The following is a 16,112-nucleotide window of genomic DNA, read 5'->3' as shown; positions in this document are numbered from 1 at the left end:
ATTTTAATTGCCCTGTTGAGCAATTCTATATATATTGTATTTTTAGTGGCAAAAAATATTAATGACTTGGTGCAATTTCGTGTCAATCATAGGACATTAGTGTTTATCACGGTTGTCTTTTTGCACTTCCTGCTTTGTAGACTTCTTCCTATTCATAATAAATGAGTTGAATCACTGGAAATCCCAGGACTGTGCCAAGTTACCAGAATAGCTGACCACACATCACATGTCAGTGATTTTATTGTAGAGAGATGTAACAAAATGGGTTGTGACTTAGGCTAAGTCTACCCTGCCACTTTGTTGTGCTTCAGCTTTCTAGCTCAGGGTTGTGAATAAACATCTCATACTCCCAACCTCCCCGAACACAGCAAGCTACAGTGCTGTAAAGCATTACTGTGAGTGGACTCCCAGCACTGTTGAGTGTGGAGGGTGGTTTACCTAGAGTGCTGGGAGAGTTCTCTCCTGATGGTCCTACTATGGCCACACTTTCAATTTAAAGTGCTGTCATGGCTGCACTTTACTTTTAAAAATGGTAAACAAAGCCTAAGTGTAAAGTAACACATGGCATGGAATGTTAGGGCAGAGAGAGAACTTCTGCAGAAGAATGTAGGTGAAATTTTGGCCTCACTGATGCCAGTGGGAGTTTAGCCACTGACTTGAGTGAGGCCAGAATTTCATCCTATGTATTTAACTGGGTTTTCATAAAGAAAAGAAATAAATTAACTGCTCCTGTGCAGAATGGACCTTTGATAAAGTAGAACACCTAAGAGGTGTACAAACTGAAAACTTTCAGGTTTGCTGTATACTATCCTTTCCAAAGCATCTGCTACATAACATTGGAAAGTGAATACTACTGTTGAAAAAGAGTAAAGAGATAAAATAAATTTAAATCAAATAAAAACTTTGGATAGTGAGGAATCTGAGTTTCATGATTTGAGTCACACGTTACTCTGAGATTTTGGTGGTGGGAATTGTGACTCAGTCTGAATATTTATAATGTCTCTAGTAATTCTGCCATGTATGTTTAAATACAAAAGCCATGTCATATGATTTAAATGTGGAGATAACTAATCTTGCAGAGGATGAGAAATGTTTTCATTTTCTTATTTGAGAGTGTGAATTGATTTCCTATGCTAATCTTCTAAAATAGTAAAATAATACCTCTATTGATTAAAAGCTCTTGGAACACAGCAACATAGCATACACTGTAACACTGAAATATGACTAGTAAAGAAGAAATTCATGATTCTTCATTCTAGATACACTATGTCAAATACTGGTAATTTGTTTCCTTTTGTGCTCCCTCTGTTGAAAATTGAGGTACTCAAATTCAAAAGGCACAAGCCAAATGAAATTTGAATCCTGTATGTTTATTTGTGCATGAGTTACTTTTAGATTACATTTTGTGTGAGAACAATGGGAGGTTCATCTGACTAAGGACGGCAGGATATGGCCCTGTCAATTTAATGGAAAATCACAATACAAGACAAGCTTTATACTGCAGCTTACCTAAAAATGGAAATATAATACCAGCAGAAAAAGTGCAAATTGGCTTGTGATCAAGAGATATGGAGAGGAAATAGTGAGAGAAAGGGAATGAAAATGTCACATGAAGTGAAGAACTCTGATTCATTAAGGAAAAGTTGGGTGCACAAATTAGAGTAGCCATCCAGAAGATCTGATTTATGCAGCAGGCAGACTATGACATGGTTAAACTGTTCTTGAAAGTATCCCCAGTACACTTGGTATGCTTTTCTTCAGTGGTAACTGTTTTCTCTCTCTGTAATGCAAGAAAAAAAAACATGTCCTGTTTCTACTAGGCCATCTTTTATTGTGTCATCCTAGAAATAAGCTACAGGGCCTACATACCCTTTTGGTGCGGTTTTGTCTCCTTATAATTTAAGTGCTGTTGGGTGGGTCTTCAGCAACTCTTCCACTTTGCGAGGATGGAAATAATCTTTTTCATATCCTTGCCTTGTAAAGATCTAGTTCTTGACATTTGGCTTGGCAGTGAAGTCACAACTGCAGAAGAGACTGAACCAAGATTTTAAAACAGCAGAAGTGGTGGTGTGCTAAAAGTTGTCCTCTTTGATAGAAGTCAAGGATGTCTTAGCATGAAAGCACTAGAGGTAGTCTTGGGGTTGTTTAGTTTTATTGTTTGAATATGGTATAAAGTAGTAAGTCTGAATAAGAAACTTTCACATTTGTTAAATTGGATCAAAAATGGTGTATTGTATTGTCTATCAGAAGCAATGCCGAGATGTATTAAGCCAGACATTGTCTAGATGTCCGCGTACTTTCACTTTAATTGTTGAATAATGTATAGATAATAAATGATACAGTGTAGTTGTAGCAAGTTGGGCTCAGGATATTACTTCACCCACCTCCACTTTTCCGTGCATGCTTTTTGCCAGAAGGAAAGAGTGTAAAATGTAACACATACAAGAAAAATATCTTACACTCTTTTTACACACTTATTGTGGCTCCTGATAGTGTTCCACATAGTATTCCAATGACATGGCTGACAGCTTAAAATTAAAACCAGTCAAAAACAGAGTTTACTCTAATCTTTTCCATCAATATGCAGAGTGCATTTTTATGTGCACTGAGGCATGTGAGAATGTGCACCACCGGTAGAAACACAAAACCTAGATGTGGGCGCTTTGCTAGCCAGCTAGGCTGCATTGAATCTCTCCTGCGATGCTGTACAAGCTCACAGCTTTTAGAGAACACTGGCCACAAATTAATAATATATATAAAAAGGTGTGCCATACAGAAAAGGAATATCCCCACTAACACTCATACACCGTCTTAGGGGGCTAGTGTACTTTTTTGGATTTGCTGTGGAGTTCCCAGATTTCATCTACAGTAATATTAGTTGAGTAGCTTTGACCACCTTTCTTCAGTGCTCAGCCACCCCAATACCACACAATTACCATACTTGTTGATCATGTTTAAAGTAGGATTTATAGTGGTGGGTAGCGTTCCCTGTAAAATGAGCACTTGCGCGGCCACCCAGGAGAGATTCCAGTGCTGCTCAGCTGATTAGCAGTGTGTGCACAGCCAGCAGCATATGTTTTTATTGGTGGTACACATCTGCACATACCTTGGTGCACATAATTTTTTTTCTGCACATGGATGAAAAACATTAGAGGGAACACTGGTGGGGGAGTAGTATTGATTAACCTTCCTCCTTCCTACATAGGCCTTTTCATTGCTACTTTTCTTTGTCCATTCTCTTTAAGCAATATTAATATAATGAACCCCAGTCTGGAACTAAATAGGCTGCTACCTCTGAACAGCTACCATCTCCATATGAGGAAGTGAGTTAATAGCCTGGACACTGACCTGTTAAATAGCAACCCAAATAAACAGTTATTTTTAGAAGTAAGATGTTGTGCTGCTTTTGTCTATCCCCTTTTCTCATTTTTAAGCCAAGTGCTATCAATACAATACTGTGGGACTAGAAAAAACTGATTAGAAATAGCAGTTTTTTTCTGGTAATATTCTACTCATGGAGAGAGATTTTGCTAGGATCTCTCTACTGAACTTAAAGGGAAATCTCTAGAACAGTTATAAAAAATGAAGATGCAGGTATTTTTCATAAGTTTTGGCAGGAGTAATTGTAGAATTTTTTCCAGGTGGCCATGCTCCAGAATGAAAGTTTGGAAAAGAACAAGAGTATACAAACTTTACATAATCAGATTTGTAGCTTTGAAATAGAAATTGAAAGACAGAAGGAAATGCTGCGGAATAATGAATCTAAAATACTTCATTTACAGGTAAGAATTTTAGACTCTCCCTGTTAAAAACAAAAATTACAGTAGCTTCTGTTCTGTGCCTTGACGCTTGCAAAGTGAGGAGTTCTGTTAAAAAAATCACTTTCATTCAAAAGGAGGTGTTTACAATACTATAAAATAAAGTTTTTAAATATACCTTTTTTCCTGCTCAGCAGCTGCTGTTTCATGTGTAAATCTCTTGATAGTTTTAAAAAGTTTTCCATAAAATGTTAAATTGACTTCTCTACATTTTTAAAAAAAAATACTGTCTTGCCTGAAAAACCTAATTTAAAAAAATATAGAACTAAATTAGACTTGGTCAGAAAAGCACTTGTCATTCTAATGATGTAATTATTTTTTTACTGCTATATAAATCAAAAATCTACCTAACAGACCACTACCAAATTTGAAGCAAAGGCCAGTTAAATCCCATTAAACTGAGGGTTGGTAGGGTCAGCCTGAGTCTCCACTGCATTAGAATAAATGTTTTTCTTCCATATATTTAGTGACTTCATCTCTGATCATTTCAGAGAAAACAGCACCTTACGCTTATACAGGTTGAACCTCTCTAGTCCAGCACCCCCTGGACCAGACTGATGCTGAACCAGAGAATTTGCTCAACTGTGGGAGGTCAATATTGTCTAACAGCATTACCAAAGTGTCCACTGCTTACTGGTCTCTAAGAAGACATGTGGGGCTAAATGAGAGCTAAATGACAGCACAGAACACTGAAAGGTGGGACTAGTGGCTATAAGCAAACTTATGGGACTGAGAAACTTGGACACACCCATGGCAAGTGGACATCCGGCTAACTAAAGTCATGCTGGACCACAGACATTGCCAGACCAGAGAGTGCTGGAGAAAAGAGGGTTAACCTGTATAGCACTATTCACCCTGAAGAATCCTTTCATAAGTTATAGATGCATCATTACAAATAACATTCTTACCATCCAGACACCATCACCTCTAGAGTGGAATACAGAAGCATTATCAGTACGCTCCAGTAGTATATTTCAATTTTCCAGAGAATGTAAGTGAACATGTCATCTCTAGCTGATGTTCCGGGAGAAATGTAGGTATTGTAGGAGGTACATAAGTACCCAAACAAGAGAATATGACTGGGGTTCAGTTTTATGTCCATCCAAAAATTGGCATGTCCAATAAGTCTGTGTCCCTATACCAGAATGCTGGGCCCATTGCTTCAGTACCATCTAGAAATTCCATTTGTTTGAAACATCCGCACTACCTCCCACAGCATCTGTGTCTTGGCTTCTCCTTTTCAAGCCATGATGATACCTAACCCTGCTTAGGTTGTGGTTTAAGATATGGTGGCATGCTTGTAATATTGCATTCCAACACCATAGAAGTAATTCAGGGTAGTGGCATACTTTTTTTTTTTCTGTACTTTTCCTATCTTGACATTTCCTGGTTCATCTGAAGATTATTATTTATCTTTGTATTGCCTGTGGACCCCAGTCAGAGATCAGGGTCCCATTATGTGAAATGCTTTACAAACATATCACAAAAAGATGACTGTCCCCCCACACCTCCAACAAGCTTTCAGTCTAACTCTAGTGCCATGAATAAAAATGAAGAATCAACTTACTGGTGTGCTTTAAATTGATGTGTGCCTCTGTATTCATTTCTGAGCAAATCTAGCATGAGGTAAGTTCTCTTGAAAGTTGTCTTTATACCTGCAGTTCTCTTACTTGGTAATGCTGGCAAAGGAACTATAGGAAAAAACAGAGCAATGTTAAATAGGTATTGACAACTTACTATAATTCTTCAAACTTGCTTAAGCCATGGCATCGGTCAGCTTCTGTTTAGGAGTGGTTTGTTTTTTAAAGTAACACATTTTAATCAGAAACAAGTAGATGGCTCCTTTTCGGCTGAAGGTTGAAGAGGGTTTTTTTGCCTTTCCATCTTCTACATACATTATCCGAAGCCAAATGGTGCCCGGAATGTCTGATTTCTCCCATGTGCTGAAGTCCTGGCCTCCATCAAATTTGCAAGACCAATCTATGAATATATCGTAGTTTGATTTTTTCCATGTACTATTTGGCCAGTCTCAGCTCCTGTTGGATGACAAAAATAATTAATTATCCATCAAGAGCTGCTCTCTTCTGGTTCATGTTGGCCAGCCATTAAAGTGCCAAAGCCACAAATACTTTTAGTACAGTCCTAGACATTGTGCATTTGGACGGACATTAACTGCTCAGCATCAGAGTCTTGTGCATGCTGATAACTTCCAGCTGGATATCAGTATTAGCTGCCATGCAAACTTCCTGAGTATTGGAAACAAAGGTTTCACTGATTACAATTGGTATTGGTCTCTGCTCTGCAAGACATTTTGGCAGCAGCAATCTTAACAATTCTGAGCATAAAGGCATTAAAAGACATGTGGATGTTGGCAGGACCCTTAGGATCTTTTAATTCAATTGATTTTCTGTACTGGTCTCCAAGATAAATTTTATTATCTTCTTTAGTACTGTTTCATAAGCTTGACAAGGAGGCCACGAACTATTGTCTCAGTCACTGTTGTGTGGACTCAGACTATGCACGTAGTGTTAAATCTCCCTTTTCAGTGGATTGTAATACTCTAGAAAACCAATGTCTTTCCTAGAACTTTAAACTACTTCAAGTGATGTGTCTGCAGGTGCTACATAGTAGGTGTATCTGTATCCTTGCACCTCTGATCAAAAGTTTTAGATAGCCGTGTCTGTTTGGCCCAAAAGTGCATACACTGTCTCTCATGCTCTGCCTCAAGGCTAACTAGTGTTGCAGGGGTGAACCCTCCTCATTCCTTCTCAGCAGCCCATGCCACTCAGTTCACTTTTTCTTTACTTCGGAGCTTGAGTTCATTTTCTTAGCTCCTACTTGAGTTTCCATTTGTTTGTTCTTAGCTTTTAGGGTGTTTGTTTGTCTTTTTCCCATTTAAAAAACTCTGTCTTCATAACCCTGTTTCCTCTCTTTTTCCCCTGTTGGAGAATTGCATTCAATAAATGGTAAGCTACCCTGGGTTTAAACAGTGCCTCCTGCAGGGAGGCAATACCGGTTACAGGTGGACACTGTGCCTGTGTTCTCTGCCTCAGAGTCTGACATTCCGTAGAAGTGCACCTTCTGGCAACAATGGAAGGCTAGATCCTGAAAGAACCACAAATTAAAGTTGATACTCCTAATGGAGGGTGCTCTTAAATTGATATCTGACCTTGGTCCTCCAGCTTCTCCATGGTAAAGATTGTTCCCAGACCCTTCAAATTCTGTGGAAGAACTGAGGAGGAAATCATATGAGTTCCCTTGCAAAGTCTCCAAAAAGAGGGCTGCAAGTCCTCAAACTGAGCTCCTGGGACAGAGGAGATACCTGGCATAATTGATCACCTCTTCACCAGTGGCACTGACAGCTCCAAAACATTGTACCCATAGGATAAATGTATCCTCCAAGTGCAGATGCTGCCTTTAAGCCTAAAGACCTGCAGTGATAATGACTGTCAAAGGCAAGAGGAAAGACTGCACCATCTTTGTGAAAAAGGTACTGAAGTATCCTCTTCATGGATCACCACTTGGAGAGGCTTGTTTGTTTAAATGACCCCACAAGTGATGCTGCCTGAAGTACTTCTCAGAAGAGCAATGACAAGTGCCAATGATGGCTGGACTGGTCTACTTCGATCCACAGAGAAAATTAAAATTGCCCCTGATGGAGGCTGCAAAAGAAGCAGGTCAGACACAAGCTGAAGCTTCTAGATCTGAAGAACCTCAGTAAGCTTAACCACTTCCAAGCAGTCTTAGAAGAAAAGCTTCCCAGTAGAATTTCCAGAAGAAATCGAGAAACACTGGAGCCAGCTGAAAGCAGTAATCATCATTGCCTGTGAGAAAACCATAGTCTGCCAGACCAGAAAACATTGGGATTGGTGTGATGATACTGACGTTGAAATTGAGCATCTCATCAATGAGAAGAGAGTGGCATTTCAAGGTTGGCAGGACATAAATTTTAATACAAAGAGAGAAGCTCATGCCAAGGTGAGTGTGGAAGTCCAATGTAAAACCAGAGAACTCAAGAAAAAATGGTGGACTGAGAAAGCGTAAAAAGTCTTACATCTTGTTGGTATCCACAACACATGTCGTTTCTTCAGTGCCACTAAGGCTGTCGATGGGCCAGCTTGTTATGGCATGAATCCCCTTCATTCTAAAGATGGAACCACACTTTTGAAGGACAATGAAGCCATCAATTTTCACTGGAAAGAATATTTGGAAGATCTTCTTAACCATAACTCAGTGATTGCAGATGAAGTCCTTGAGTGAATCCCCCAGTGACCTCCTAGGTACGAGTTTGGAGACTTCCCAGTTTGCATGAAAAACACAATGCCATTAAGGAGATGAAGAACAAGAAGCTGCAGGTCCAGATGGAATCCCTGCTGAAATCTTTAGAGGTGGTTGGCCAGAGCTAATTTGCCAGCTTTACTTGTTCATCTTTAAAATCTGGATAAAGAAGAAGATACCCAGTGAAAGGAGGGACACCCTTACTGGCACCATCTTCAAGAAAAGGGATAAAGTGAACCATAGAAATTAATGTGATAGTTCTCTCCTTGTCACTGCAGGTAAAGTTGTAATTCACCATATGCCCTTGTCAGAAGATATTTTACTGGCATCACAGAGCAGTTTCCAGCCATGTTGCAGAACTATGGCTATGATCATCACAGCATGGCAGCTTCAAGAAAAGTGTCATGAGTAAAAATGACCTCAGTAAGTGGCTTTCATTGATCTGATTAAAGCTTTTGATTTGGTGAATTGCTGTGCCCTCTGGATTGTACTTTTGAAGAATGGATGTCCTGATAAATATGTCAGTGTTCTAAAGTTGCTTCATGACAACATGAAAGCTACTGTTCTGAGTAGTACTGGATCCCAGAGTGAATCTTACGAAGGACAAACAGCTGCATCATTGCCTCAACCATGTTTGTGGTTTTTATTGTCATTATTCTTTACCTAATTGCTGGAAAAACTCCAGCTGGCATAGAAATCATGCATAGAGTGTATAGAAAGCTGTTCAGGCTTAGCAGGCTGCAAGCTAAGAATAAGATTTCCACCACATCTGTTCTGGAACTTTATTATGCTGATGACAACACAGAATTTTCCCACTCTGAGAAAGATCTTCAAACTATCCTGAGCATGTTTGCTGATGCTTACACATGTCTGAGTGTCACACTGAACATCAAGAAAACTAACTTGCTCCATCAGCTCTCTCCAAATCAGGTACCATGTGCTCCATCTATTAAATCCAATGGAGAAATACTGGAGAATGTTGACCATTTTTCTCTGCCTTGGAAGTCATCTCTCATCCAAGGTAGATATTGATGCAGAAATCTGACACTGTCTGAGCTGTGTCACTGCAGCCTTCGTTCTTTTACAGCACAGGAATTTGACTATCATGATATTTCAACAGACACCGAACTTCTTGTTCATCAGGCCGTTATTCTCCCAACATTGATGTATGGGTCTGAAATCTGGACAACCTGTGGACGTCACTTGAAAGTCCTTGGGAGCCATCACAACACAGCCTTTGGAAGATCTTGAAGATCAAAGGGGAAGATATACACACCAACACTAGTGTTCTGGAAGAGGCAAAGACCACCAGTATCGAGACAATGATCATACATCAGCAACTTCTCAGGACAGGTCATTTTGTCCAGCTGGGAGACCATCGCCATCCAAAGCAGGTCCTGTTTACTCAGCTGAAAGAAGAATATCACAACACAGGAGGCCAATGGAAGTGTTATAAGGACTTGCTGAACAATAACTTAGACTGTGTCTAGACTAGCCCCCAACGTCAAAGGGAGCATGGTAATTAGGGTGTTGGAAGATTATTAATGAAGTGCTGCAGTGCATATGCAGCACTTCATTAGCCTAAATCTCCCCCATGGCGACTTCGAAGTGTGAAACTTCGAAGTGCTGGCTTGTGTGTAGCTGTGGGTCAGCTGCGTGTACTTCAAAGTGTCCGCGCTACTTTGAAGTTCCTTTACTCCCCTACATGCAAGCCAACACTTCTAAGTTTCACGCTTCGAAGTTGCCACGGGGGAGATTTAGCTTAATGAAGTGCTGCATATGCACTGCAGCACTTCATTAGTAACCTCCCAACATGCTAATTACCATGCCCCCTTCGAAGCTGGTAGCTAGTCTAGACACAGCCTTAAAGTGCAATATTGGCATTGACGCTTGGGAGACACTCGCCCAGGATTGTTCAAAATGGAGAGAAGTAATACGCAGTGGTCCCCTGCATTATGAATTTGCCTGCTGACAAGCTGAGGTGGACAAGAGACGCAGATGGAAGGAGAGACTGGCTTTCAGTCAGTCAATAGCCTCCTGCCATACCTGGAAACATCTGTCTTCTCTGTAATAGAACTTTGTGTTCAAGAATAGGGCTTAGCAGCCACTTGTGCATCCACAGCTCCCATGGAAGACAGTCATACTCAGTAATGAGTGATCCCATCATCGTTAAAGTGGAAACATGTGACACAAAGTCCTTCCAAACAACCTGTGTCAGACCAGTCATCTCATACAAGATTTCCTTCAATTTACTCAATACCAGCAAGCCAGCACAGACAAGCCCTGTCAGTACCAATTACTGCGGTATCCCAGGAGTTTAATTTTTCTCATGGTAGCTGAGATTCTAGAGGCCCCATTGTTTGATGCCAGGGCACCAGGACTGAGCCCATTGTGGTTCCTGAAATCTGCACTGGTGCTGAGATGTTCATTTCTCCTTGTCTCCTCTACTGCTGTATAGCAAGGGGTCAAGTGATGGTCAGGGTGGTACTCTCTCATAGGTCTCATATGGCATCTCTGTACATCAACCAGGACACTCCCAGTTACATCCTTGGTGTGAGCCTCACTACTCCTGCTATCGCCACCCATGGGTTACACCACCCAGGCCCTTTCCTCTGCTGCAGTAGTTGAAACCCACGGGCAGCCTGCATGCATCATATTTCTCAGACATCTGGTATTTCCTACCAAGAATCAATAAGACTGAATCCTTCTGCTTCTGTTTCCAGAGCTCCAGAACCTTAAGAAGAAACTTTGGAGGAGCAAGAAGTCAGATTACAAGAGGTTACACCACTAGCTAATATCGCATTCTCCCTAAATGAGGAGGTGATGCCCCCTCCACCATCCATGTCCCCACCATCCATGTCATTTTAAAATATTTCAGGCTCTCACAAAACAGGTGGCAGACACCTCAGATTCCCTGAGAGGAAGGAAAAGACAACATTACATGTTACGGCATACACTTCACACCTCCTTTTCCTGCTTAGGACTTGGGTGTGCACACACCTTCTGTCAGTGAGGCACTTCTAGATCCTCCTAAGGTCATTTATCAAATGTGATTCTCTATCTCACAAGCATATAAAAGGACAAGGGGACTATTATAGTCCTGAGGTTTGGGTGCTTGTGAGCACAAGTATCAGTTCACTAATATGAAGTATGTGCCCTCCAAGAATGCAGAATTCCATTTTTGTATCCTCTATCAGTGGGGCTGCTATGAATGCCTATGGTCAACATTATTCTCCTAAATCCATCTCTTCTGACAGACTGGAAAAGATTAGATTCATTTGATAGGAAAGGATATTCCACCGCAGTTTTGCATTTCAGAACCGCAACTTATCAAGCCTTATTTGGGGTGTATGACCATATGAACCACAATAAACCTAATAAATGTATTGGCCATTTTCCTGAAGCACTATGGGAACAGTTTCAAGGAGTCATACATGAGGGTCAGTTAATATCAGGAAGAGTGTCCCAGATCACACTAGATGCCACAGATACAGCAGTTTGTCTTGTATCAGTGGTTGTTGTGATGCAATGGGCATCATGATTGCATTTCTCAGAACCATCAAAAGAGGTACAAACAATGGTCAAAGACCTCTGTTTGGTGGGTCTAAACTTTTTTTAAATAAGACTGATGCCTTGCTGCATTCTCTTGAGGACTCTGGGACCCCACTATGCTCACTAAGGATCTACACACTGGGACAGAAATGGAAATTCAGTTCTTCATCATTTCATCAATCCTGACTACCCCAATACTTGCTGCCAAAGCAGCATTATGAGGCATGGCAGAAGAGGCCTTGGATTCAAAGCCGTAAAACATCACCACTCAGTCCTCTGTATCTCAGCCATAGACTTCGAAACATCTCTTTGAGTGCCATGATTTAGACCCTGAGAAGCCACTCCCCACAACATCACCTGAGATCTACAAACCTTGCACATCCTATTGGATGTCACCTTGTTCTTTACTTCCAAAGCTAGGAATATTTAACTTCCAACTTGATGGGTCTTGGAGGTCATCTCCAAGGTTCTTCTATTCACTTCACTGCTCTCCCTTCCCATCCCTCTTCAGGGACCTTTCTCACAAGAATCTTGAGAGGAGATATATCTTTTGCTATGCTTAGGAGCCATATAATCTATTCCTGTGAACCTCAGAGGGCAGAGGCTTCTATTTCCATTGTTTCCTGATTTCCAAGAGAAAAGGACATTGGAGAGACAAACTAGATCTCTAAACAAGTCACAAGGTATGGAAATGCAGGTTGGTCACACTAGCAGCAGTTATTCCATCTGCAGAACAGGGATATTTGGTTCTTGACCCTTGATCTCCAGGATGCCTTCTTCCATGTATGATGTCAAGTATCAGAAGGGTAGCCATGTTAGTCTGGATCTGCAAAAGCAACAAGGGGTCCTGTGGGACCTTCCAGACTAACATTTCTGTTAGTCTGGAAGGTGCCACAGGACCCCTTGTTGCTTCTTCCATGTATTGATCCATCCATCCACAGACAATTCCTCTGGTTTACTATTGGTCAGCATCATTATCAGTATGGAGTACTTCCTTTTGGCCTCTGAAGCCACATCCAAAGAATTCTCCAAAGTCCTTTCTTTAGTGGCAGCTCATCTATGCACTGTGGGGATTGTGGTTTACCCTTACTCAGACAACTTTCTCAGAGCCTTCTCATTTAGCACCCAATGGTGCCACCCTTAGGACCATGGATGTATTCGCACAGTTGGGTTTTCAGATCAGTGCCAAAGACTGACCTAGATTCGAGTCCAGATGTTGGTGTGTATAGGGACCAATCTCAATACAGTAGAAGCAAGAGTATTCCTTGTGCAACAGAGATTTTGTTCTCCGATCGCTGTCAGAGAAATTTCAAGCCATCCCACAAACAATCAGCCATTGCCTCCAGCTTCTCAGGAACATGGTGGTATGCATGTTTGTGATACCTCAAATGACACAACAAGTGAGATGCATACAGGCATGGCTCAGTTCTGTCTCCATACCAAACAGAAACAGGCTAGACAAGGCACTGTCGATACCTTTAGGGTCGAATACTTACTGGAATGGTGGATAAACTTAACAAATGTCTCTGTGGGGATCTTATTCATACAGGCCCCCAAATGATATTGTTTTTGCTAATGGATACATCCCTAATAGACCGAGAGCCTACCTGAACAACCACAAGGTTTGGGGAAAAAAAGTGTCTCCATATCAGCTTCTTCGAACTAAGAGCTAAGAACTATCAGAAATGCATGCTCATGTTTTCTTTCACTAATAAAGGACATTTACGTGAAAATCATGACAGACAACATAGTGTTCGTGATTTATATAAATCAACAAGGGGCACCAGATCACCCTCCCTGTGCATGAAGGCACTAAGGCTATGGAATTGGTGCATTCACCACAATGTTTTCATACCAGCCACTTACCTGTCAGGAGTACAGAATATAACCTCAAATAGGCTCCTCCATATGTTTTCACATGCTCATGAATGGGGAAATAAACCCAACAGTACTCAATAGCATATCTTGAGAAAACGTTAGGCAATTTCATTGGCCTCGAGAAATATTTCTAGGAAGCATTAAATTCTCCTTGTTCAGTGCATAGATACTACTTTATTGATTTATACTTTCCTTCTAAGGGGGAGTTGCTGTGGTATCTTTTCACATAGTGTGGTAGGGCTGAGAAAGGAAAAGAAGAATTACCATGAAGGAATCAGTTATTGCTTCTTGACATGATTGACTGGGAGCTAGACACTAAAAATCACAACTGAACCAAGAGACTGGATTTATGGCTTATTACAACAATTGCATTCCACTTTTTGTCCTGTAATTACCAGGGTGTTAATAGGCCTTGAATGGTGCCTTACAATATGTGCTGTGCTAAATTTGTCTGTTGGACCTATTGTCTTAAGTCCTGAAGAATGCTTAGTTTTAGTGGCTAGGACTGGTCCAGAAATAATACAAAAGATGTTCATAAATAGTTTAAATATATAACAAATGAGTATCTACCTACAGAAAATTAAAAATCACTAACTTCAGTATCCAGAAAAATTGTATATGGCTTCATGTAGGCATAGAGCTATGTGTGCTAATCTGGAGAGGTCAATGGCTGAAATAGAAAGTCATAAATAGAAACTTTATATCTGCTTGAAAATTTACAAATATAATGTGAGATCTGCAGGATGACTAATGACTCAGAGAAAATATAATTCTTCATCGAGTGTCCCCGTGGGTGCTCCACAATAGGTGTTGGGCTTGCCCGGCGCCGCAGATCGGAAATCTTCCAACAGTTTCTCCTGGATCGCACATGCGCCAGCACACGCCGCTCCCCTGCGCGCCCCCGGCCACGTGCGCGATCCAGTCCCCACCAGTTCCTTCTCAACTGCCATCGGCTGCAGATGGAATCCTCTCAGGCTATGGCCAGAGTCAGATTAGATAGTGTTTCTATGTGTAAATTGTTGTTTTTTTCCAGTTTAAAAAAAAAAAAAAAGAGGACAAAGAGAATATAAAAAATATATAATAAAAAGAGAGAGAGGAGCGGAGAAGAAGAGTGGACATAAGGCCAGTAGGCCGCCCGCTGCCCTGCAGGCCGGTGTCTGCGATTCGGGTAAACAGGCACGGATTAAGTGCTAAGTATCCTATTAACAGTAAAAGACTCACCGCGATGGCCTCTTCAGGCTTTAAAAAGTGTGAGTCTTGCCGTGAAGCTATGCTGGCCTCCGATGGGCACAGTGAATGTATCCGATGCCTGGGGAATCACGTGTTACCCAGAAGTGTTCCCACTGTGCTAAGCTCACAGCCAGGGCCAGGAAAGACAGAGAAATGCTTCTTAAAATGCTCTTGTTTGACAAGGCCCTCCAGCCGGACTTGCCGGAGAGGCCTCAACCAGAAGGGCCCTCTGGGTTCCACAAGAGGAAGGCAGCTTCTTTGACCCCCTCGGTGCAGAAACGGAGGAAACTCTCCCGAGCTCGATCCTTGCCGGCGGTTTCAGCGAGCGGGACGGGCGGAGCACACAGCCCCCAGCCGCATACTCAGGCAAGTGGCAGGGCGGCAGCGCACGTGGCAGAGGCTGAGCCTCCGGTTACAAAACAGCTGGCACGCGCGGCGCCTAGAGCATCGGCCAGGCAAGCGCCAGAACCGGCGGCACCAACGGCGCAGGGCCAACAGGCACGGAGCCTGCAGGCACCGGAGGACGTTACCCGCGCAGCACCGCAGCTGAGCGGGCCGAGCACGGCGCCAACAGCGGGGCCAAGATCCCCGGCATGGGAGGGGGCGGTGCCAGCCCCGCAGTGGAGGGGAAAGGCAAGAACAAAAACCCGGCACCGCAGCCCTTCTCCGGACAGGGCTGTGCTGCTACTGACAACAAGCCCTCCCCCTGTGCTACGCACGCTGCCCAGAAGGCCTGGGTCTCCACCGGCCTATCCAGAACCACCTCCTCCGTTCCTCGAACCAATGTCACCATGGCTTGGGCCACCTTCACCCTTTCTGAGATTGGATCCCCTGGAGTACTACCACAAACCAGTTTCACCGCTATCTGTGTCATCGCGGAGGTCTTGCTCTCCCAGACATCGGGGGTACACACCCCGAGAGTGGTCCAGGTCTCCATCCCCGGACCCGGGCCCGTGCTGCCATGGTCATTCTTATCATGCTGGACACAGACACCCCAGGCCTACGCCCAGGGGCAGGTCCCCCCCGGCCATCCAATACCCCCGTGGACACTCTCGATCGGGGATGGAAACACAGTTATCTCAAGGGGAGTTAATTTTAGAACCCCGAGACTTTCCTTCGCAATCCTCCAGCGAGCAGGTGTATCATCGGCCGCAGGAACCTGAGAGTTCGAGGGAGGTTTATCCTAGTGGTTCCTCCTCATCCTCCCCAGGTGAGGCCATGGCCCCCGGGGATGTCATTCCCCCGGATGACCTCAAACAGTTCCAAGAGCTGTTTAAAAGGGTGGCTTTCACGCAAGGCACTCAAACGGCAGAAGTGCAGGAGAAACATCACAAACTCCTGAAAAATTTGAGACCC

At 42.6% G+C, this 16,112-nt stretch overlaps 1 protein-coding gene across 1 annotated transcript in view; it reads left to right on the top strand.

The window, feature by feature from the left end:
* The window catches only part of TRAF3 (TNF receptor associated factor 3), a 112,443-nt gene that overhangs the window by 80,026 nt on the left and 16,305 nt on the right, over positions 1-16,112 (top strand). Inside the window, exon 11 of the mRNA XM_074996468.1 lies at positions 3,642-3,782. Within this exon, the coding sequence (XP_074852569.1) occupies positions 3,642-3,782 (141 nt within the window). The remainder of the gene's footprint in view (positions 1-3,641; positions 3,783-16,112) is intronic.

The sequence above is a fragment of the Carettochelys insculpta genome, chromosome 6 (assembly GCF_033958435.1).
Source record: "Carettochelys insculpta isolate YL-2023 chromosome 6, ASM3395843v1, whole genome shotgun sequence".
NCBI classification, from domain to species: Eukaryota; Metazoa; Chordata; order Testudines; family Carettochelyidae; genus Carettochelys; species Carettochelys insculpta.
Note: the sequence above shows the minus strand (reverse complement) of the source record. Positions and strands in the feature narration are given on the sequence as shown.